General features: G+C 37.6%; 1 protein-coding gene and 1 pseudogene across 1 annotated transcript; both read right to left on the bottom strand.

Annotated features, from left to right (window-relative positions):
• Positions 1-6,344: 6,344 nt before the first annotated feature.
• Positions 6,345-7,135, bottom strand: LOC122658182 (annotated as a pseudogene).
• Positions 7,136-21,089: 13,954 nt separating this feature from the next.
• On the bottom strand, positions 21,090-24,357 carry LOC122658318 (probable 1-deoxy-D-xylulose-5-phosphate synthase 2, chloroplastic). Its single transcript, XM_043853240.1, has 10 exons — positions 24,207-24,357; positions 23,896-24,060; positions 23,641-23,805; positions 23,359-23,509; positions 22,932-23,203; positions 22,569-22,842; positions 22,159-22,466; positions 21,780-22,061; positions 21,401-21,685; positions 21,090-21,287 (listed from the first exon to the last, which is right to left on the bottom strand). Exons 1-10 carry the CDS (start codon positions 24,303-24,305, stop codon positions 21,141-21,143), a joined length of 2,148 nt encoding a protein of 715 aa, XP_043709175.1. The 5' UTR covers positions 24,306-24,357; the 3' UTR covers positions 21,090-21,140.
• Between the last annotated feature and the right edge of the window lie 1,794 nt (positions 24,358-26,151).

Genomic DNA, 26,151 nt, shown 5'->3' with positions numbered 1-26,151 from the left:
ATTCCGTATTCCGGTTCTGTTCAGCTCACCTCGTGTTTATACTCAATTTGGAATTTGGATTTAGATACAGAGTACAGACAAATTCATGTGTCCTTTGTTTGCTTTTTATGGAAAACTACATTTATTTCTGCCAAAAAACAGGTTCTACTTTCCCATTGGAGCTTCTTTTCCCCTTTATCTTTCGGAATTGAATTTGGATTTTGATACAGCTTCCGAAAAACGTTTTTAAAGGTTAAAATAAAAAATAAAAACTATACCAAAGACAGCCTTCATGTGTTGTCCACTTTGTTTCCATTTATGAAAAAATCGTTTCTATTTATTTATAGAAGCCGGACCTCAATGCAATGGTAAGATTGCTTCATTGCGATATAGTGATCGTGGGTTCTTGTCGGAAAACAGCCTCCCCACTTCATCGGAATTCAATTCGAATAAATACTAATAACAACAAATTAAAGGTAACTAAGATGATGTAGGTCCAACCATGGTCAGGGTTTAAAAGAACAGAATCCGAACCCGGTGAATTAATGAAGACCAATTCCGCTGCGATTTAAAGATGGTGGAGAGTGCAGTTTCAAACTAAGTATTACCTTTATAACTTTATTAAATATATTATTTCTCTCTCTGTTATTGCCTTGACGTATAAAAGCCAAATAAACCGATAGTATGTAAATCCCTCTTCTAAAATTAAACTAGACTCATACCTACCCAAATCATATCAATGTTTTTTCTCCAGTAGGAATGAGTTTATTTATTCATGTGTGAACAATGCAAGGTTTGCGTCAAAACTACATAATTCAGACAACCAAGATGGGGAGATTGGTCAATTTGTCCGACATGCACTTATAAACTTTAAAACAAAATTTGATTTGAAAAGACAATTTTATTAAAAGAACTAAAAAAGAAAAAAATGAAGAGATTTGCATGCTAACTGCTAACAAAAAAACTGCCACACATTAAAAAGTATCTAATTATTAGTTAACAAACTATTGAACTCATTAGAATAAATGTTATTTTTTGAGCAAAAGAGAATACATGTGGATCATAAAAGTATCGGAGGGGGAATTGCAATGACGTCAAAGTGCAGTTTCCCACCAATGAGGGGGTGGGTGATCAAATCGTTCAATAAGAGAAAGTATGAGTTCATAGGTGGGATGTGAGAAGGTGTTATTATCACATCTTTAAAAGACGCATTTAAGTGAAAGTCATTCATAAGGTTTATGTCCCACAAAAATTCACGCATTTATCATTGGACCGAGTTTATCTACACCGTGGAGTGAATCTCCACATCCATTGTAACATTAGATTGCAATGGAAAGAAATTTCTCTAATCTTTGGTGAAGGAAAACTTTATCCTTTTTCACTCATTAAACTTAAAAAATTGCTAATTAAAATCTGAGAATACCAAAAAATGAAATCATAGGTGTGAAAAATTGTAAAGAGTTCTCTAGGGAAGGAAAGGGCTGGGAAAGTTCTATGGTGATATAAGATACAAAGAATGCTTACAACTAATGGTGGAATTAATAATTACTATTTATGGAAATATCCCTATTCATCCAACCCTGGGCACTTTTATTTGGGAAAAATAACATTGGCGCATTAATCTGATTTTGGGGATTTCACTCGCTTCTCCTCCAATACCTCACATGCCAGTGGAATGCTATGGCTTTTTTGAGCTGTTGCTTTAAAAGAGGCTATTTCGAAATTATTCTTTTATTTGTATTAAATTCTTCCCTTGAATATAGCTTCCTTTTTCAAAATGAAAATCAGATTTTACTAAAGACAGATCATTTAGTCAACTAACAATTGACTGACTTGAAAAGGCATCTAAATGGGGGCAAAGGGGAAAATTATCTCCTCCAGTTTCCTACCCAGCTCAATTCCCCAGTTCCTCTAAAAAAGGGGGGTGTTACGAAAACAACACCCAGAATGACGATTTACAAAAAAAAAACAAAAATAGAGAAAGTGTACACAACGCACAACACAGAGATTTACGTGGTTCACCTCCAATATGGAAGCTACGTCTACGGTCGAGCAGAAGAACAGGTTTCACTATTTCTCTGAAGTGTTACAAAACCCTCATTTATCTCAAAGAGATAAGAACAATATATAAGAAAACCCTAATCTAGAAAGTACACAAATGCCTCCAGCCCAAAAATGCCCAATAAACCTGGACCGGACCAAAACATAACACATGGCTCAAAAGGTATTCATTTCGAAGAACTTGACGAGCCCAACACCACTCCACGCCGAGCCCCGCCAGTTATCAGCATTTCGAGATCGTTTCGAGGCCGAAACAGGGGGTGATCCCACCTGGGCAGAGTGTTCGGGCAGGGGTAGGGTGGTCATTGTACCTCCCTTGTTAGGGAGACTGGAGAACTGGGCCGGACAAAAAACTAGAGGGGATAAAGATTTGGGCAAAGGTTCCTCTCTGGTTCTCACTCATTTTTTACAAAAAATTTTATGGAGAGAATTTCTTAAGGCTTGGTTAGCTGTGTATTACTTGTACTCTCTTTTGAGTTCTCATTTTCCAATAAATGATACTTATTCATCAAAAAGATATTAGCTTGTTGTAATTGCAAATAATATTGATGATCCCATCCTTAAGATGGTAAAACATTGACACCTATTAGGAAATAATAAGAAAATAAAATATTTGATTTATAATATTTAATAGATTTATTAGGCACCAAAATTGGAAAATCTCTTATACAACTATCAAAATTACTAAAATTGGGTGACCAAGTTGTCTGCATCATCATTAAATTCAGAACAATCCGATATACTTTTGTGTTATTGTAGAGATTTAAAAAAAATTTGAGAAGTCTTGGAAGTGAACTCAACATGAACTTAACAGGAATTGTGGGAAAAATCAAAGAAAAAAGCCAATGCATGGTGAGATATACATTTGTGGTAAAAAAAATTAAAGGAAAAAACCAATGCATGGTGAGACGTATATCTATTGGAAAAAAATTAAAGGAAAAATCCAATTAATTAATCCACCATCTTTTCAAGCCCCATCCATTAAAAATGGTGGAGATCTTTTCTTTGAAAATTAAACTTTCATCCGAAATTTAAGATGTTCTTTTAGCGTGTTTTAAATGCAGAACTACCAGTTAAAGCGACTCTTTCGAAATGGATGTCAATCGAGCCCTCTTGTGTTTTATGTGATTCTCTTGGTGAATCCATCTGTCATCTTTTCTTATCATGTAATTGGACTATAAGCGTGTCTGGGCTACAGACCCCCTCGGATTGAGAACATAACATCTCTCCAGTCCCACCATGGCCCATCTATGTGCCTCTTTCTTTTCATCAATTGTCCTTGACAAACAATTTTACATTTTTTTTTTTTTTTTTCTTCTAGTTTTTATTTTCACTTGCTACTATCAGGAACAAGGTTGTTAAAGGATTAGCCAGAGTTGATCCATTCTTGGCTTGTCATTCTGTAACTAAATGGCTCTCAGAGCTGAATATTAATCCCCCCACTCACAGAGTCCATACTTGATTTATTACATATCTACCCCTCCACCAAATACATTATCTGTTCTTAATTATATTTCCAATCTCTCTATTTTAATTTGCGCAGGAGCATCTAACCCACATCTAAAGCAATCAGGTTGGGCTATGTGCATTTTGTTAGAAGAACAATTTGTTTTAGCAGTTGCAGGATTTCTAACATCAAATGATAGGATAGAGGCAAAACTCATTGGGATCTTGCAGGGGTTGAAACACTCTGACAGTCTAAAGATCATGCTCCACGAAGTCTGGTGTAGCAGTAGCTAGATCTATTCTTTTTTACCACCATCTGATGATAGTTTTTGGCCCTAGCTGGAACGCGATTTGACTACAAACTTTACTAATCCAATTTTTCCATGGAACTATGACTCTAACCTTAATGATATGATTACGGACTTGGCCTCTAAGACCATTTTGGACAAATGTAATTTTGTCCAGTATGGATATAATATATCTATAAACTTTTTCGAGTAATATGTTTTCCTTTTAAAGGAAAAAGCCAATGCATGGTGAGATATACATTTTTTGGAAAAAAATTAAAAGAAAAAGCCAATGCATGGTGAGACGCACATTTGTTCAAAAAAAAATTAAAGGAAAAAGCCAATGCATGGTGAGACGTACAATTGTCAGAATGAATACATTAAAGGAAAGAATCAATGCATGATGAATAGACCAATTATTTGACGGATGATCTATTTAGGAGTTTTATATCGATCAATAATCCTGTCAAATCTTTAATCCATCGAAAATACCCAAGTATGAAGGAAAGAACTCCAGCTCAAAGGGTGGTGGAACCTTTTTTCCTATTTATCAGGGTTTACAAACCCAGAATTGAAATCCAGATCGGTCACAACACATTGCAATCTGAATTAGATTGGAATCGATCAAGATAGATGAGACAGCCAAAACATACCCTAACTCTAGTTTCCATATAAGGACCAGCTGAGCCAAATTAGTCGGCCATGACCGATTTCAATCTCTATTCTTGAAATGGTGTTTTTCATCTACTATTTTAGAAAGTAAGCTATTGTCGATTGGAACATCAATTAGTATTAATTGAATTGGTTGACCAAATCATACTTGGGAAAAGCTGAACAAATGTACTTTTGGAGATTTTTATATTTGGATAAAGCTTTCCTCCACCCGTAGAGGACGGTGCACCCACCACCCTAGATTCCTAGGAATCACAAACCCCTCTTAGGGTTTTTATATGTTTCAAAATACCCTCCTGATACTTATTCGTATCCTCTCTCGTCCCTTGGTGAATGGGATCCCATTCACCATGACTGGAGGAAAACTCGATCCAAACTTCGTTATTATTGTTTTTTTTTTTTTTTTTTTTTTTTTTTTTTGGGGTAAGTTCTTTATTACCTTTTATGATAATAAGAAGTATTTATAGAAGGAATCAATAATTAGAATCTTTGTTGTAGTTTCAATTGTTTTTAACTTCATTTGAATGGAATGGAAACATTGTTTATTTAGCAACCACACTCTAACATTCATTTTGTTATTTCTAATGTTAACCAGTAGATTGTCGATCTTCAATTACTTTCTCCTCAAATTCCAAATTCTTGTAAGCTTATTAATCAACAATTTTTAAGGGGCGCTATTTTCTGGGTGTGACACAAGGGCCACGCCGTGCGTGCCAATTAATGAGACTGCATGCAGTGGCACAAAAGGGGGCGGAATTGCCGCCATACACGGGAGGCATGGCGGTCATTCCTGCCCCTATTGTGTTTGGGCGTGGCCCCTGCGGCCCATGCAAAAAACATTCTCCCTTTTTTTAAACATTTCAAGAGTTTTTAAATACCATCTCAGAATCTCCTGATCATGATTTTCAATTGTAGTTACACACCAACAAATGGAGAGACTGGATGGGTTGCATTAATAATTTTTAATCATAAACTTGTTTAGGACTCTATAGATTATGAAACTAAAGGATGCTTACAAGATGCATAGACTTCAAACAAGGACTACAAGCTAACTATACTAACAGTGAACCGTAGATGTTATTCCTGCAATTTTAAATTAAAGGAATGTCCGAATGATACCTCTATAGATGTATTTAGAACCCGACACCTTCATTTAATTGTCATTTTCCTTTTTCCCAAAAGTGTTTTAAGGATAGAGTATAAAAAACAAAAAAAAAAGGGAAAATTTCACGGACACCCCCTAAAAGTATCCAATATCTCAGAAACTTATCATACTTGGTCAAAATGTCACAGATACCCCCTATTTTTATGAATTTGTTTCAATTTAATTCACTCCGTTAATCTCTGCAGTTAAGTGTCTGTTAAGTCTTCTTAAATGGCAAAATTATTCTTACCACAGTGAAATCCTTGTAATACCCTTAATGATGAATTAATGATGTTAGAATTTTATTTATTTTTTTTTTTTTAGACTATCCTACTCAAGGGCCGATAGGCCATCTACAAGCTAAGGGGAAGGCTAAGACAAGCCCACAATCTACAACTAAGGGAGGAGGGGGAAGGGGGTAGGGGGGAGGGGGAGAAATGTGCCTTTTTTTTGGCACAATATGCAATTCAGGAGAATCGATCCCTTGACCTCCTGGGGGGCATGCACCAACTTGCAATGCCACCAACCAACCAACTGAGCTAGCAATTTTTTGCATTAGAAGTTAGTTTTTAGAAAAAGACAATTTTGCCCGTGTTTTTATTCAATACTTTTGTTTTATTCCTTTTTTCTCCTCTTCTTCTTCTCTTCTCTTTCTTCTCCTTATGCTGTTTCTTCCGCCGCCGCCACCCCCTCCAGCCCTCCTTCTCTTGCTCCCCTGCAACCCCGCCACCACCCTCTCCAGTCTCTCCTCCTTCTCAAGTTCCGATTTTTGACATCTCGGAGATCGATTCGTCGAGGAAGGTTTCTATTTCCTGGGGCCACGGGTTGTTGCCTGATGCAGGGCAAGGGGATTTGAAGGGGGTTTCAAGCCAAATGTTGAGGATTTCTATGCCAGTCTCAGGGGCGGTGTTCATGCCAGAGACAGCAAGAATGTTGCATTTGCTGATGGATCGAGCGTTGCTAGCTTCGCCGGCTGTTACACATGTGGCGGCGTAAACGCCAGGACATTTGTTGGCGAAGATGGAGACACCCACGCCGGTCCCACAAGCGACGAGGCCACGGGTTTCGACGGTAGCAGTGCCATCAGAGTTTGCGGCGCTGCTGACGCGACGGCCGATTTCTTCACCGATGGAGTAGTATTTTCCGGTGCCGATGTCTTCAACTCGATGTCGACCGAACGGAGGTGGGCGACGAGGGCGTCTTTGAGGTTGCAGCCGAAGGCATCAGCACCGGGATATTTCCCGCAGAATTTCTCGAGACAAAAGAAATTCCGGCAAGTCGAATTGGATAACTCGAGATTAATATAACTTGGGTCGACGCAGATGATAGAAAACCTAATAAATTCTACTTAATAACAACCAATCTGCATCAAATAAATCCTACAAAGCGACAGATCTCTCGGAATTGAGCATAAATTACAGAAGCTAATAGTTTGCACTTTGCAGAGAAAACCAGAATTTGTACCACAGGGGCTAAATGGGTCTAATTCAGGTGCGATCATGGAGGTTGCAGCAGCGGGAAGTGAATTTTTTGGAGTGGCAACCATCTCGGGGGAAGCTGCAAGACAAATATTTTCTATGGCGAAAGATGAAACATTTTCTGTAAAAGAAGCCGTCCACAAGCTGCAGCTTTTCCAAAGTGCCAAAGAGCAAGGCTCGGAAGTCCCACCTATCGTAGACTTCATGGAGAGTTCTTCGGAATTGGTTCCCTTTCCTCTGCTAATCACTCCTATTGAGTCGAATTACAGAGCTTGCACAATTCCTTACAGGTTCCCATCTGATGATCCTCGGAAGCCGACGCCAACCGAGCTGGCTTGGATCGATGTTTTCTTAAACTCAGTTCCGTCTTTCAGGTTTGTTTTTTAGATCATTTCTGAGCTTCTTGCTTCAAAGGCCATTTCCTTTTGTTTTCTAATGTTTTTTAGTTCAATATAGTTACTTCTAAGATGTGATTTAGCGAAAACGTTCTTTTTTCGTTTCCTTCTCTCTCTGTGATTCATGAAAGCTCAATGGATTTTAAGGAAGCCCTTGTTTGGCAAAAAAAAAAAAAAAAGCTGCAGCTTTTCCTCCTCGATGGCATCCACCATGAGAACCAACTCTTTGCCGCTGGGTCACTGATGTCTCGAAGCGACTATGAGGATGTAGTGACTGAACGGTCTATCTCTGAACTCTGCGGTTACCCCCTCTGCAACAACCATCTACCATCGGAGCAACAGCGGGAAGTGAATTTTTTGGAGCGACAACCATTTCATTTTTTGAGATGACATCGGCCGGAGCAGGTGATGGTCACCGGAGCCGCAGCCATAGAGGGAAGAAGATGAAATGACAATTTTGTCTTTCTATTTAAATAACTAAGGGGTAAAATGGATATTTCACCTTTGGGTACTAACTGTGCTTAACGTTTGGGGTGTCTGTGACATTTTGACCAAGTATGGTAAGTTTCTGAGACATTGGATACGTTTAGGGGGTATCCGTGAAATTTTTCCAAAAACAAAATTTAATTATCAAAATGTGTCATTGTCATACATATTTTTCAAGTACACATATAAAATGATACTACTACCATTCTTAAAAAAAATATACATTATAAGAAAATCCGTTTAAGTAATGATATTTCATTTTTTGATTTGCATAAAATTAAAAAAGAAACTTGCTTTTTTGTTTCCAGCATTTTAATGTGGGAACACTCGATATTTATGTTGAGATCAATAAAGATGAAAGATATTACTGTGTTTTGATTTCTCAAAATTCTCCTTAACCATGGATTTAGGAATTTTCCTTTTTCTTTGGTAAATGGATTTAGGAATTTTCCCACAGAGAGAGAGAGAGAGAGATCTTTGGCTTTTATTTCATTTCCAAATAACCCAGTTGGGCCAATGACAAAAGGTAGGATGAATATCCTGCAATCTTATTTGTATCAATTCACAGATTCCCGAAAATCCCTCACAGTGACACTGACAGCTACTTCAATTTTTATTAATGGCTTTCCTTTTTACCAATATCTCTATATACCCTGTCTCTATTTTCATCTCCTTTCTTTTCCATCCCTAATTTTTTGTTCTATATATTTCACATGCATGTAGACTTCCTTAGCCTGCCTTTATTATTATTATTTTTTTTTTTTGAAGAAAAAACTGGCAATGTCTTGAATCATCAAATCATCATCCAAGTTTTGCACTGAGTAGAATAAATTAAAAACTCTCTGATCTACTGCTTGCAGATACCAGCTGATCAAAATGGATAATGCCCACCACAAATCTAGCCTCTGAATGAATTCTATGGCTTCTTAATTATATTTGTAGTCAGTCACTGGAGCTGAAGTGCTTCTTTGGCCCTTCCCAAGAGAGACAACACTGTTGCAGATATATGCCTTGCAGTAAGACCTGCTTCTTGAATCTGATCTTGTGGGGATCCATGGTCAATGTATCTGTCAGGTAGCACCATTGATCTCAACTGCAAAGAAGCTCCATAGAATCAAGGTCAAGGGGGAAAATATTGGAAGAAAAATAAAAAGCGTTTCTCAAGGGATTTGAAAGCTCTGTAAAGGGAGATTGATTACCTTGAGATGCCCATCTAGAAGTCCATTCAAGCTTAGAAAGTGAGACACATGAGATCCAAAACCTCCAATAGAACCTTCCTCCACTGTAATCAGGATCTCATGCTCATTAGCCAAACTTCTTATTAGCTCTGTATCAAGAGGTTTGCAGAACCTAGCATCAGCCACTGTGACAGTCACATCACGGGAGTTGAGTACATTTGCAGCTTCAAGACATTGCTGAACTATGGAACCATATCCTAGAAGAGCCACTCTGTTTCCTTCCTTCAATATTCTACCTTTCCCGATCTGTAAAAAAAATCCAAAGAAATATGATTTTTTCTTCATAGTTCTCTTGTCCATTTCAAATTGGAAAATTTACAATTGTTGCTTGTGATGCTTACCTCAAGTGGAGTACCTTTGTTATCAGGAGGGAGTGCTACTCCAACTCCATTACCCCTTGGAAACCTAAAGCAGCTTGGCCTGTCATCAATGGCTGCTGCTGTCGCAACCATATGCATCAGCTCAGCTTCATCGGAGGGAGCCATGACAATCATATTTGGTAAGCAAGCCATGTACGTAATATCAAATGCACCACAATGTGTAGGTCCATCAGCTCCAACTAAGCCAGCTCGATCTAATGCGAACCGCACTGGTAGTTTCTGAAGATCCACATCATGAACCACCTGAAATCCATTCAAAGAAACAGCTTTGGAAATTTCAGACACAATAACATGACCAAATTTAAATAAATTCAAGTTTCAATTGTTCTTAATGTCTTGCCTGATCATAACCTCGTTGCAAAAATGATGAATAGATTGCACAAAATGGCTTGATACCCTCTGTTGCTAGACCTGCAGCAAATGTTACAGCATGCTGTTCTGCAATCCCAACATCGAAGCATCGATCTGGAAATCTCTTTTCAAAGAAACTAAGGCCAGTTCCACCACCCATAGCAGCATGAACAGCCACAATTTTGTCATCTACCTCTGCTTCTTTTAGAAGGGAGTCTACAAAGTACTGGGTATAGGAAAGTGTAGGGGGCTTGGACTTGAATTGCTTCCCAGATTTGGGGTCAAATTTAACAACCCCTGCAAAAGAAAAACAAATTATATATATATAAAATAAAAAAAAACAGATCTCTTTGAGAATTCTTCTAAATAAAATAGCATAGGTTGCAGTCATATATCCATTAAACTGATTACTAGCAGGCAATACTAACCATGCATTTTATCTGCGGCAGCTTCTGCCGGTGGATAACCCTTTCCTTTCTCTGTTACCATATGGATCAGAACAGGCCCTTGTACAGGCATCGCTTTCACTTTTCGGAATATGGCCACTAACTCTTCCATATTGTGACCATCTACTGGGCCTATATAATACAAGCCAAGTTCCTCAAACAGAGAAGCAGCAGAAGCACTCATCATCCCTCTCGCATACTCATCCATCTTTGCTGCAATTTCATGTGCTTGCACTCCAATTTGCTTGCTTAAGCCCTGAGAAGCATCCAATTTAGATAAATTTGCTATTTGAAGCCATAGCTAAGCAGTCAAACTGTAAAAATGGAATCTGATGGAGTGGAGTGCTTACCTTGGCAGCCTCACGGACCTTTCGGAATTTGGTGCTTGATTGCAGCTTACTGAGAGCGCTGCTGAGAGCTCCAACGGGCGTAGCTGGACCATCAAGAGTGGCAGTGGGTAAGGAGACCTGTCTGTTATCATTCAATATAACAATCAGGTTCGTATCAATGTATCCTGCATTGTTCATCGCTTCATAGGCTTGCCCAGCGGTCATGGCTCCATCTCCAATCACAGAGATAACATGGTTATTCTTCCCTAGAAGATCTCTAGCAACCGCCATTCCTAACAAATACAGAAATTTACAGAGACCCATATTAATTTATAAAATCCAACTAAGAATTGGGAATCTAATATATGATTTATTCACATTAATTAAGAGAGAATAAGAACAAGTTGGAAATTAAAATTATATACCAAGACCAGCGGAGATACTTGTGGAGCTATGTCCTGCACCAAAAGCATCATAAACGCTCTCATCCCTTTTAGGAAAACCTGCAAGCCCCGAAGTCTGTCTAATCGTATGCATTCTTGACCTTCTCCCCGTCAAAGTCTTATGCACATAAGCCTGGAAATTTATTGCTCACAGCTCAGCAACCAGTTCTCAAACATATACAAATTATTTTATAAAAAAATGGAAGGAAAATCAAACCATTTCCTTCAGACATTTCTATTGAAATTGAAAATCAAAATTCTTTACCTGATGGCCAACATCCCAAATGATTTTATCGTCTGGAGTGTCAAAAACATGGTGAAGTGCAACAGTCAACTCCACCACTCCTAAACTTGCACTGAGATGCCCACCCGTCTTTGAAACATTATAAACTGTTTCAGCTCTAAGCTCTGCTGCGAGCTGTTCAAGATCCTGAAAGCAACGGTAAAATACCATTAACCCTTGAAGCCAAGGGAGAAAACCCATGAACTAAAAACACAAGATCATAAACCCAGTTACCTGTATCGAAAGATTCTTCATATGAACAGGGTAATTAATTGTATCAAGCATCGGTGTAGCCGGTTTTTGTTCTGAAAAATCAATCTTCCAAGTACCATTCTCTTTCTTTATCGTTTTCTTCTCTTCCTCATCAGCAGAGTTATTTGCAGAAGCTCTCGTTTGAACCTGAAAACTCATCAGCATTCAACAATCAATAGTTATCTTTATCCGAGCACCTCCATGAAAAACACAAAGAAAAACAGAAAGAATATAACCTGTCTCCTGCAATTAAGGTACGGCATTGGTCCTTGTGGAGCTTTAATGGAAGGGTTGATGGCTGAGGTTCTTGTCATGGGAAACCCAGAAACTGCCATGACTATTCAGTCTTTTCAGACACACACAAAGAGAAAGAGAGAGAGATTAGGAGGGGACGTAGAGGAAGAGGCAGAATTTATAGGGAGAAAATAAGCGAAAGGTGAGCTGTTAGTCTGTTACAGGGAGGATCGCTTACATGGAATGTTTAGATTAGGGAAAGCCAAAAATCTCACGAGATTTGGAGAGAGAGAGAGAGACAGAAAGATGGTTACAGTATTTCGTATTCCGTATTCCAGTTCTGTTCAGCTCATCTCATGATTGGATTTAGAAACAGAGTACAGACAATTCACATCTGTCCATAGTTTGCTTTTATGGAAAACTACATTTATTTCTGTGAAAAAATAGTATCTACTTTTCCATTCAGGGTTCTCTCGTGTCTTGGTTTTTATTTTTTTTTCCCCTTTTGTCTTTCGGAATTGAATTTGGATTTTGTTACATGTTCATGTGTGTTATCCACTTTGTCTGCATTTATGAAAAAAATGTTTCTATTTATTTGTAGAAGGCGGACCTCGATGTAATGGTAAGATTGCTCCATTGCGATACTGTTCAAACTTAAAGCACAACAGAAAACACAAAAGGCATTTAACGTGGTTCAGCCATGGAGGCTTACATCAACAATGTCAAACCCCAAATAGTCTTATTTTCTTGGGGCGATTGTATTACTCTTAAATAGAGGATTACAACGATGAGTGTGAGAGTCATATTTACATTGGTTTCCAGATTTACAGTCCTCTAATGACTCTAAGTTATCTTCTTCTATATAGGAGAGATTTCCTTGAGCCACATGAGTTCTTGTTAAGTAGGAAACACACAGCTTGCCAATCTTATCCCCATATCACAACTTGGCATCCTTATCTGAGTCGATCCTTCTGGCGACTTACTCAGTTCAACAGATACAATGTTCGTGGGTTCTAGTCGAAAATAGCCTCCGCACTTTATCTGAATTCGATTTGAATAATACTAATTGTTGTCGTTTAATTCTGATCTGACTGAGGTGAATGACCTGTAGGAGAGATAGAGAATTGTGGGATGAATCCGAGGTTAACTCATGGTAACTCTGATGATTAAGTCAGAACCGGGCAATAAGTAAATAAGAGTGAAATACGGTAAGAGTAATAAAATGTAAGTCGTCTACCTCTGTATGTTAGTGTTCTTTTTATACTCCGAGTCGATTTGTGCTACCACCCAGTTGAGTGACTGGTGAGTTGTTACAACCGACTGATTTAGGTCGGTTGCCTTGACTCACCCTGGGAGAGATTAGAAGGCTTAATATCTCAGACGTATTACTTATATGGGACCCACTAGGTTTTATGTAGATAGCAGGACCTTCTTGTTATACTGCCACGTGTATAGGTATATTTTTAGATATATCACCTATAACAAAAAATTAAAGGTAACTAAGATGTAGGTCCAACCATGGTCAGGGTTTAAAAGAACAGAATCGAGATCCCAATGAATTAATGAAGACCAATTTCATTGCGATTTAGAGATGGTGGAGAGTACAGTGTTGGGTAGCAGACATGTATTCCTCGACCTCGACTTATTTAGACACTTTGTGTGGAGTTAGATTAGAGTAAAACTTCGTAAACTAAGTTTTATTTTTATCACCTCATTAAATATATTAGTTTTCTCTCCGTTATTGACTTGACGTGTAAAATGCCAATATAAATCGATGGCATGTAAATCCCTCTTCTAAAATTAAACTGGACTCATATTTGACCCAAATCATATCAATTTTTTTTCCCAGTACGAATGAGTTTATTTATTCATGTGTGAACAACGCAAGATGTCTAAATTACATAATTCAGACAACCAAGAAATGGAGATTGGCCTATCTGTCTGACACGCACTTATCAACTTTAAAACAAAATTTGATTTGAAAAGATAATTTTATTAAAAGAACTCAAAAGGAATAAAAATGAAGAGATTAGTGTGCTAACAAAAACAACAGCCACACATTAAAAAGTACCTAATTATTAGTTTACAAACCATTGAACTCGTTAGAATAAATGCAATTACTCGAGCAAAAGAGAATTTATGTGGATCATAAAGATATCAAAGTGCAATTTCCCACCAATGAGGAGGTGGGTAATCGAATAGTTTAATAAGAGACATTTAATGAGGAGAGAAAATATGGGATCCACAAGTGGGATGCAAAAAGGTGTGTGTACGAATCGTCACATTCGCGTACGTGAGAGTGATTCATCTTTAAACGACGTATATAAGTGAGAGTGATTCATAAGGTTTATGCCTCGACAAAAATTCATGCTATGCGCATTTATCATTGGACTGAGTTTTGCTACACTCTGGGTGTTGAGTGAATCTCCACATCCATTACCTTTAGTACCACTGGATTGCAATAGAGAGGGATGTTTTCGACTTTGTAAATTAAGGATAATAATGAAATGATGACACAAGATTTCAATCACATGGTCATATCAAAAGTAGAGAAAGATTTCTCTTCTCCATAGGTGAAGGAAAAATTAATCCTTTTTCACGCATTAAACATGAAAAGTTGCTAATTTTTAATTAAAAAAATGAGAGAATAATGTTTTAGGAGATATTACTTGAGGCTTGGTTAGCTGTGTATTACTTGTACTCTCTTTTGAGTTCTCATTTTCCCCAATGATGTTTATTCATAAAAAAAAAAAAAAATTAGCTTGTTGGGATTGCAAATAATATTGATAATCCCATCCTTAAAGATGGTAAAATATTGATACACTTATTAGGAAATAATAAGAAAAGAAAATATTTGAATAGATTTATTGGGCACCAAAATTGGAAAATTTCCTATACAACTTTCAATATTACTAAAATTGGGTGACCAAGTTTGTCTCCAATGCATAGTGAGACATACATTTGTTTGGAAAAAAATTAAAAGAAAAAGCCAATGCATGATGAGAAATACATTTGTCGAAAAAATTAAAGTAAAAGATCAATACATGATGAGAAGTACATTTGTCGAAAAAATAATTAAAGGAAAAAACCAATGCATGGTGAGATGCACATTTGTCGGAAAATATTAATGAAAAAAAGCCAATGTATGGAGACATACATTTGTTGGAAAAAAATTATAGAAAAAAATCAATGCATGGCGAGATGTACATTTGTTGGAAAATGCTAATGCATGGTGGGCATATATTTGAAATAGGCCAATAAATTTGACAGATGACTTATTTAGGAGTTTTATATCAATAATCCGATCAAATCATTAGTTCATCGAAAATAGCAAGTATGATGGACAGAGGTACTATTATGAGGGTGGTGAAATCTTTTTTCCGTTTCATCAGGGTTAACAAACCCGAAATTGAAATCCAAACCAGTCACAACATTTTGCAATCTGAATTATATTGGAATCGATCAAGATTGGTGACCAACAGCCAAAACATGCCCTAACCCTAATTGTAAAAAAACGATGGACTAAGTAAATTAGCCAGAATTAAGATCGGCCTTGGCTGATTCCAATCTCGATTCTTTAAATGGTGCTTTTCATTTATTATTTTAGAAATTAAGTTATGGGAGAAAGAACGCTACCTAGGCGCATGCAGTGTGATGTGTTGCCCTTGGGCGACACAAGGGCATACAAATTATCTATCGCACCCTCTAGAAATGTGGAAATTTTTAAGGGTATGACGGTCATTTCGCATGCCCTTTTGTCTAAGCGCAAGGGCAACGCATTGCATGCACCAAGGTAGTGTTCTTTTTCCCATAAGTTATTGTTGATTTAAACATCAATTAGTATAATTTTAATTGGTTGACCAAATCTTTCATGGGGAAAGTTGAACAAAGGTACTTTTTGAGAATAATTTAAACGAAAAAAATTTTAAAAGGTACTTTTTGAGACTTTTATATATTAGTTAAGAGAAAGGGCACGCTTCCCGGTTGCATGTGGTGTACAGTTCCTGCACTTAGATACAATGCTGTGTGGAATAACTGTCGCATCCTTAGTGATTTTCACCTTTTCATGGGGGCATAATAGTCATTTCATTTGACCCTATGTCTAGGCACAGGAGCCTCACACCATACGCGACCTGATAGCAATCTTTTCCCTTTAGTTAGCTTCTTTATTGCTCTTTATTATTATTATTTTTTAGTAAGCTCTTTATTTCCTTCTTATAATAATAAGGTATTTACAGAAAGAATGAATAATTGGAATTAATTTGATTATTTTTAAGAAATAGTAGAATTATAAGGATCGACGACTTCACATACCTCTTCAATAATAGGAATGAAAAATATTTTCAAAGTCTTTTATTACTTTTTATGATAATAAGGTATTTACGGAAGGAATCAAATCGTCATCGCTGATACCAATATTGCTATAATATGAATCGGGCCGTATTGAGCTTAAATTCGAAAAAAATCACTTTTTTTTTAAAATATTTTTATCAATACTTCAAATCCATACTGTTATCATATCAATATTCAATACCAGTGATACCACCAACAACTGTCTAGCTCAGTTGGTAAGCTGTGGTGCGCTTCATGCCCATGCTCACTAGGAGGTCTCGAGTTCAAGTCTCCTGGTTGGTACCTTATCCCCTCCCCGGTTTGATCCCCCCCCTCTATACAAAAAATATATATAAAGGTCCCAATTCTTAAAAAAAATATAAAAAAATACCGGTGATCCCAATACGTATTGGCCGATATACTTAGGACCATATATATAACCTCACATACCTCAACCTAGGGGGTGTAAATTTGGCCCTGTCGGCACAACCCCACCCTAGCCCGCCCAGCCCGGTCTGAACCTGTGTTATCTATTAGTTATCCCAAAAAAATAGTTTTAATTATCTATTCAAAGAAAGTTTTTAAAATTATAAGTTTTGAACTAAGTTGTTTAAATAGTCAATTGAGTATGTGAGAAATCAATACCCAAACATGTATTTCCTTTTTTTTAACGTAAAAGAGGATGCAAATGATAAAAAACCAGGGTTAATTAGAGCTAACCATACCCGATCAGGATCAATAAAGGATGGATCGGGATAGACTGAGCCTGGCAAAGTTGGGCCTGGGCTGAGATATCTCAGCCTGACCTCAAGGCCGAGTTGGGCCTGGGCTGATCTAAGAGATATCTCAGCCCGACCTTAGCGCCAGCTTGGGCTTGGGCTGAGCTAAGGAGACTCAGGGTTGGGTTGAGATTTAAAAAAACCCAGCCCAACCTGTCCTGTCTCACCCCTACGTCAACCCCTAGTTTCCTCTTCAATAATAGGAAAGAGAAACGTTTTAAAAATCTGAAACAGATTTGAACGTATTAATTGATCTATTTCGATTTTGCCACTTTGCCGGTCTAAAATCCAGCCGACTGGTGGACATCTATAAAAGTATCCAACGTCAGCAAATATCCATATCCATCGGGTGATCCGATCTTGAATTCCGTGATTTAAAATTTAAATCCGGATCAGGATCGTCTTCAAGGAGCAAGGAATGCCCAGGGCGCTGCCAGCCGTTGGGATGTGCTGCATACATCCCCAGACGTGCACCGAGATGTGTGCGGTACAACTCAACCGCTGGATGCACCCTGGGGGCACACCTCCCTAGAGACGAGCTAAATTCTTTAAATCCTTGAAAAAGAGAAGGAAGGAATTGATATTTAACTGTTATGGGACTCGAGCAATGTATGGTAGTCAAATACTCTTTTACCCATTTGATCGTGCTTATGATTTGCTTTAATCTGGGTAGAATTATGTAACTTCGTACTTTTAATGCCTCCACCGTATGGTTTGAGGAATGTTCAGATTGGTCTATTAGTATTGGTATTGTTAGAGATCGATATCGATTCCTAACCGATCCCATATCGGTGGATCGGTAAAACCAAAGGGAAAAATGTAAAAGAATTGGACTTTTTTTTCAAGAAAACAAGAGAATCTGTCCGATCTAGACCAGTACAGGCCAATCCAGATTCGTATCAGGTCGATCTCAGCCGAGACCAATACCAATCCCAATACTAATTACTAAAACCCTGGTCCACCTCCACCACGATACTGTTACTTTAAACTGGTTAGTCGGGGCATGGACCACGAAACTCTCTCCAATGTCTCTCATCGTTTCCTGACGAGTTAGGACTAGTCAAGGTTTTTTATTCAAGATATAGGCACTCGGTCGCCGCTGATACCGATATAAATTCGTCATTTCAATCTTTATCTACATACGGCTGATACGATATCGATACTTAAATTTGAGACATAGTCTTTTTCTTTCATGGAGGATATCCTGATCCTTCTTATGGATGAAAATATTTTATCGCACCTCATCGATGCGCTCTTCAATGTCATTTGCTCATAGAACCTTCTCCGAAATTGTGAGTATGTAAAATGTGGAGCACACTTAATTTTTTTTCATGATGGGTGAGCAATGATAATCTGTTAGCTATGGTTAAACCTTCGGGGGAGACTGAATGCCATCATTAACTTCTTTCCCCTATTGTTGAAGGTCTAAAATACCCTTCTCTAGTCCAATCAAAGGCTTAGGATGAAGAGATTTTCTCTTCAGGTTGAGAGAAATTGGATTATTTTTGGGAAAATGAACTATGTCCAGGAGTGTGGCTTCTACACCCAAACACAGACACAGTACGGAACAAAATGACTATCCCAATCCCCCCCCCCACATGAAAGGTGGAAACCCCGCCCTTGTTGATGCTTCCGCACGCACTCCATGTGCTCTCTTTTTTGGGTAAATTAAAATTTGAAACAAGGGAAAAAGAAGCCCACGACATCAGCATGTAGATTCCTCTATACACCCTCACTCTATTGGACAATTCGTTACCCACGACATCTATTGGTGGGATATTACACATTGGCGTCGTAGGAAAACTCTCCCTGATGAGCACATTTATGTGTGAAATCTTAGGGCATAAAACATATATTTTACCACATTGGACAGAGTTACTTGGTGCTTTCTTGTGCTTTTCAGGTTTTTGGTGAATTCTTGTGAAAATGGAGGAGATGATGCTAAGGAAATTTTTTAAGTTGTTTAGAGGTGTTAATGGCTTGGATGCGTAGCCCATCGAGTCAGCTTCGCAACGGTTCAAACGACACTTGATTCTGAGTTGAAACGAAGAAGTTACGGCCGTTTCCATAACGAAGTGCGAAAATGGTCTATAGGGGTTTATTTGTAATTATTGACAGTCGGACAGGGATAAAATGAAGCAAAAGTTCAGATGCCAGGGGTCTTAACGCAATAACCAGAAGTTATATTTCTTGTACCCGAGAGATTCCATTTGGAGGGCTCTGGACAGTCCAACTTCAACTTGAGATATCTTGGGCTCCCGAACTCCAAATTGGACGAAATTTGGATCTATTTTGGGTGATTTTTTGCAAGGAACACAATGGTGAGGCCTATATAAGCACCCCATGCTCCACGTTTTCTGAAGGACAGAATGGGTATTTTATTTATTCTTGAAGGAATCCTAGACATCACCCTTACTCTCTCTCTCCTCCAACTTCTCAAGGGCACTTCTGGAATTCTACTTGGGATAGATTTATTTTGAAAGATATTCTCTCACCTATGGAAAGTTGAAAAATCAAAGATGCTTTGATTTTATTGCTTGGAGAAGATATCTAAAAAAAGAAAGACTTGTTAGAATTGGAAGTTTACTTTTCTGTAAATAAAGTCTACGTAAAACAATCTTCTCTTCTTCTTCTTTCTATTTTTTTCTTTTTTCTTAGGATTCAAGGCATTGTAAAAGAGGAAGGAGAAGAGAATATTCTCTTTTCTTAGGGAATATTTCTCCTACACTTCCCTCTCCTCTCTTCTCCACTCTTCCCCTTATAAATACCCCTTGCCCTCTGGGTTGTAAGGAGTTAGTTTTTTAGTTCAGTTTTTAGTTAGTTTCTAGTTCAATTTTAATTTAGTTTTTAGAGTAATTTTTAGTTCATTCACTTAGTGAAATTTCTTCTCTTCTTCTCCTTCTAATTTATGATTTTTTGTTTTTCTAAGTTCTAGTTTGCTTTTATGATTTTTAGTTAATGGTTATAATAGGTTTAGTTTATGCTTTAATTTCAATTTAAGTCTTCAATTGGGTTGTAATTTCTTAATTCTAGTTTAGGTTTTAAGCCTTCTAGTCTAAGTTCTTAAGTTGATGATAAGACTTGAAGATTTAGAAGAGGAGGCCATGGTAAGTTTATAAAAGTATTCAAGCTTTTCAATTACATCCATGCAAGCACATTCAGGTTTTACTATCTAAACTCTCAATCTCATTCTCCCTCTCCTCTCTCTCTCTCTCTCTATCTTCTTCTTCTTCTCCCTCTATTTCTTTTATTTTTTTTATATGATTGTGGTATGTGGATGCACTTTTATTCTCTTATTTCTTTTTATGTGATTATGAAGTGTGGCTGTATTTTTGTTATTCCTTTCAATTCGCTTTAGTTTGATAGATTAGATGCTCATGTGTTAGGACGCCAATTTAATCCCTTAATTTTGTTAGATGCTTATGAGTTAGGATGCATAAATTTTCATTAGTTTAATTAGTTTAATTTAACACTTTAATTTGGTTCACTTTGCATTACTTTTAAGTTAGTTAAATAGAGTGACGTATATCTCCTCGTGTTCGACCCGTAGCTACGATTTACCCGTACGCTTGCGATAATTTTTAACTCAAACACTCCCCATGAAACAAATATTTCCAAGTGTTTTTAGTAGGAACAAATTTTTAACTCAATCGCATGCTTTTACTTGTCTCTCTTTCTACTTTCAATTTTACTTTGAGAATGATGTTTTTCCCATATATGAGTTCTTAATTTCTTACTTTTATCTTCACCCCTTGGGCTTTGTCAACAGAATTTTTTTTCCCCCAAGTTTCAACTTCTGTTTATAAAATCACATTGAAAGCACAGCTTTTACAATTTTCTCTTCACAGATCATACTCCCATACAATCCAGTCTTCAATACATATCAAACTACCCTGTATCTCACTAACTCACATATAATAAATAAATGCTTTCACTCAAATCACAGTGAAAGCACAGCTTATATTGAAGAAAATTCGGTAATGTCTTGAATCATCAAATCATCATCAAGTTTTGCACCGAGTTGAAAAAATTAAAACTCTGTACTGTTTGCAGATACCAGATCAAAAGTGAGAATGCCCATTTCTAGCTTCTGAATGAAGTCTGGCTTTTTATATTTGTAGTCAGTCACTGGAGCTGAAGTGCTTCTTTGGCCCTTCCCAAGAGAGACAACACGGTTGCAGATATGTGCCTTGAAGTAAGCCCTGCTTCTTGAATCTGATCTTGTGGGAAACCATGGTCAATGTATCTGTCAGGTAGCACCATTGATCTCAACTGCAAAGAACCTCCATAGAATCAAGGTCAAGGGGAAAAAATATTGGAAAAGAAAAAAGAAGAGCATTTGTCAAGGGATTTTAAAGTTCTGTAAAGGGGGATTGATTGATTACCTTGAGATGCCCATCTAGAAGTCCATTCAAGCTGAGAAAGTGAGACACATGAGAACCAAATCCTCCAATAGAGCCTTCCTCCACTGTAATAAGGATCTCATGTTCATTAGCCAGATTTCTTATTAGCTCTGTATCAAGAGGTTTGCAGAACCTAGCATCAGCAACTGTGACGTTTATGTCGCGGGAGTTGAGTACATTTGCAGCTTCAATACATTCCTGAACTATGGAACCAAATCCTAGAATAGCCACTCTGGTTCCCTCCATCAGTATTTTACCTTTCCCAATCTGTTAAAAATCCAAAGAAATATGACATTTTTATCCATTGTTTTCTTGGTCATTTCAAATTGGAAATTTTACAATTGTTGTTTGTGATGCTTACCTCAAGTGGAGTGCCTTTGTTACCAGGAGGGAGTGCTACTCCAACTCCATTACCCCTTGGAAACCTAAAGCAGCTTGGCCTGTCATCAATGGCTGCTGCTGTCGCAACCATATGCATCAGCTCAGCTTCATTGGAAGGAGCCATGACAATCATATTTGGCAAGCAAGCCATGTATGCAATATCAAATGCACCACAATGAGTAGGTCCATCAGCGCCAACCAAGCCAGCTCGATCTAGTGCGAACCGCACCGGTAGTTTCTGAAGATCCACATCATGTACCACCTGAAATCCATTCAAAGAAGCAGCTTCAGAAATCTCAGACACAAAAAAATGACTGAATTTAAATAAATTCAAATTTAAATTGTTCTTAAAGGTTTGCCTGATCATATCCTCGTTGCAAAAATGATGAATAGATGGCACAAAACGGCTTGACACCTTCTGTTGCTAGACCTGCTGCAAATGTTACAGCATGTTGCTCTGCGATCCCAACATCAAAGCATCGATCTGGGAACCTCTTTTGGAAGAAATTAAGGCCAGTTCCACCACCCATAGCAGCATGAACAGCCACAATCTTGTCATCTACCTCTGCTTCCTTTATAAGTGAATCTGCAAAGTACTGAGTGTAGGAAAGTGTGGGGGGCTTGGACTTGAATTGCTTCCCTGATTTGGGGTCAAATTTAACAACCCCTGCAACAAAAAATTACAGATCTCTTTGAGAATTATTCTAACAAAATAGGATATGTTGCAGTCATATATCCATTAAACTGATTACTAGCAGGCAATACTAACCATGCATTTTATCTGCAGCAGCTTCTGCTGGTGGATAACCCTTTCCTTTCTCTGTTACAATATGGATCAGAACAGGCCCTTGTACTGGCATCTCTTTCACTTTTCGGAATATGGTCACTAAATCTTCAACATTGTGACCATCCACTGGGCCTATATAATACAAGCCAAGTTCCTCAAACAGAGTAGCACCAGAGGCACTGATCATCCCTCTCGCATACTCGTCCAACTTTGCTATAATTTCATGTGCTTGCCCTCCAATTTGTTTGCTTAAACCCTGACAAGAATCCAATTCAGATTAATTTGCTATTTGAAGCCATAGCTATGCAGTCCAACTGTAAATATGGAATCTGATGGATTGCTTACCTTGGCAGCCTCACGGACCTTGCGGAATTTGGTGCTTGCTTGCAGCTTACTGAGTGCGCTGCTGAGAGCTCCAACGGGCGTTGCTGGACCATCAAGAGTGGCAGTAGGCAAGGAGACCTGTCTGTTATCATTCAATACAACAATCAGATTCGTATCAAGGTATCCTGCGTTGTTCATTGCCTCATACGCTTGCCCTGCAGTCATGGCTCCATCTCCAATCACAGAGATAACATGGTTATTCTTCCCTAGAAGATCTCTCGCAACCGCCATTCCTAAAAACACAGAAATTTACAGAGACCCAGATTAGTTGTTGAGACTTGAGAGACTAAAAATTATAAAACCCAACTAAGAATTGAGGATTTAATATGTGACTCATTCACATTAATTAAGAGAGAATAAGAACAAGTTGGGAATTAGAATTGTGTACCAAGACCAGCAGAGATACTTGTGGAGCTATGTCCTGCACCAAAAGCATCATGAACGCTCTCATCCCTTTTAGGAAAACCTGCAAGCCCCGAAGTCTGTCTAATCGTATGCATTCTTGACCTTCTTCCCGTCAAAGTCTTATGCGGGTATGCCTGAAAATTTATTGCTCACAGTTCAGCAACCAGTTCTCAAACATTTTAAAAAAAAAAAAAAAGAAGGAAAATCAAAGCCTTCCTTCCAAACATTTGTAATGAAATTATAATTGAAAATCAAAGTTCTTCACCTGATGGCCGACGTCCCAAATGATTTTATCTTCTGGGGTATCAAAAACATAGTGAAGAGCCACAGTTAACTCCACCACTCCCAAGTTCGAACTGAGATGCCCGCCCGTCTTTGAAACAGTATAAACAGTTTCAGCTCTAAGCTCTGCTGCGAGTTGTTCAAGATCCTGAAAGAAACGGTAAAATTCCATTAATCCCTGAAACAAAGGAGAAAACCCATGAACTAAAAACACAAGATCAATCATTAACCCAGTTACCTGTATGGAGAGATTCTTCAAATGAACTGGGTAATTAATTGTGTCAAGTAAAGGAGTAGCTGGTTTCTCTTCTGAGAAATCAATTTTCCAAGCACCATTTTCTTTCTTTATCGATATCTTCCCTTCCTCTCCGGCAGAGTTACTTGCAGAAGCTCTCGTTTGAACCTGAAAACTCAACACCATCAATCAGTATTTAACAATCATAGTTATCATTAATGTCCCACTATCGAGGACAATCAGCCGAGCACCTCCATGAAAAACACATAGGAATACAAAACGAATAAGTAAGTAAAGGATTAAATTTAAAGAACCTGTCTCCTGCAATTAAGGTACGGCAGTGGTCTTAGTGGAGCTTTAATGGAAGGTTTGATAGTTGAGATTCTCGTCATGGGAAACCCAGAAACCGCCATGATTGATCAGTCTTTGCAGAGAGAGAGAGAGAGAGATGGGGGAAGTAGCGGAGGAGGGTCTGAATGCAAACGGGAGAGAGCTTATAAGAATTTATAGGGAGAAAATAAGCGAAAGGTGAGCTGGACTGGTGTTAATGTTAATGGTACAGGGAGGATCACCCACGTGGCATGTTTAGTTTAGAGAGAAGTCAAATTCTCACGAGATTTAGACAAAGAGAGAAAGAAAGAGCTCATCTCATCTCATGTTCTTACTTTCTAATTTGGATTACAGACTACAGACAAATTCACGTTTGTCCTTTGTTTGCTTTTATGGAAAACTACATTTTTTTCGCTAACTTTTATGGAAAGCTACATGCCTTATTTCTGCGAAAAATGAAAATTCTACTTTCGCATGTAGGTCCAACCATGGTCAGGGTTTAAAAGAACGGAATCGGGGATCCTGGTCTGTCCTGGCCGATTCTGCTTCGATAGGTCAAGAATCGGCAAAAAATGCCCTAAACTGATTCTGCTTATTCGAATTAGAATCAGCACAGGCTGATTCGATCCCATTCTCAAAACACTCTATTTGGTTTAAGGAATTGGATCACTGATTCCTATTGAATCGGTCTAATTCCAATTCCGATTGATTTATACTTGATTTTTAGGGTTCTGGCCGATTCTGATGGACTTAGAATATAATCCATGAAGATCAATTCCCTTGCCAATTCAAAGATGGTGGAGAGTGCAATTCTAGGTAGAAGACATCTAATCCTTGGCTTATTTGAACGCTCTGTGGAGTTCGATTAGAGTAAAGCTTCGCAAATTAACTAAGTATAACTTATTTCTCTTCTTCAAATATATTATTTTGCTATCCGTTATTGGCTTCATGTGTAAAATGACAATAACATGTAAATCCCTCTTCTAAAATTTAACTGGACTCATACTTGACACATAGGTTGAAAATTAGGTGGACAGCAAGAACATTGACTTGCACAACATTTTGGGGAAGAATTCATCTAAATTTGAAAGAACAAAAAAAATTGACCGAAAAAGCATATTAACTTTTGTTTTTTTTTTTTGTAGAAATTAGTTTATTTATTCATTCATGAAGTCATGAACAACTCGCAAGATGCCTAAATTACATAATTCAGACAACTGAGAAATGAGGATTGGCAATTTGCCTGTTACGCACATATCAACTTTAAAATATGATTTGATTTGAAAATATAACTTTATTAAAAGAACTAAAAATAAAATAAAATGGAGAGAATAACGTGCTAAGTAAAAAACCGCCACACATTAAAAATGTGGGAGGATGTCATATGTATGATGGATTTTTTATTTTTTTTTTTAATTGTTGGTCCACTAAACTGGTGCCATCCACATATCATAAGGGAAGTTAAATTTCATTGGTGTGTGTGTGTGTGTACGTGAGAGAGAGCGAGAGAGACCACATTGGTATCAATACTTAGTATGGACATTTTGGTGATTTTCTATTTTAAAGATCATGTCTTTGATCGTAAAAGTATGGGAAGGGGTGATCGAATCGTTCAGTAAGGGACATTTAAAGTATGGGAAGGGGTATCACTACGATGTCAAAGTGTAGTTTCCCACTAATGAGGGGGTGGATGATCGAATTGTTTAGTAAATGGCATTTAATAAGGAGAGAGAAATCAAATACTAGAAAAAGAAAGGTCAAGATAACTACTAAGTTTTTTATTTTTTATTTTTAGATAAAAAAAACAATTACCAAGTCTACCAACTGCAGTGAAAAATTTTAAACATAATAATTTCAGTTTTAAATTATCCTTAGCCCAAAAATTGGATGTGGTCAAAGATTAAGATGTATTAATACAAAAGTTTACTT

This window comes from Telopea speciosissima, chromosome 4, assembly GCF_018873765.1.
Source record: "Telopea speciosissima isolate NSW1024214 ecotype Mountain lineage chromosome 4, Tspe_v1, whole genome shotgun sequence".
NCBI classification, from domain to species: Eukaryota; Viridiplantae; Streptophyta; class Magnoliopsida; order Proteales; family Proteaceae; genus Telopea; species Telopea speciosissima.
Note: the sequence above shows the minus strand (reverse complement) of the source record. Positions and strands in the feature narration are given on the sequence as shown.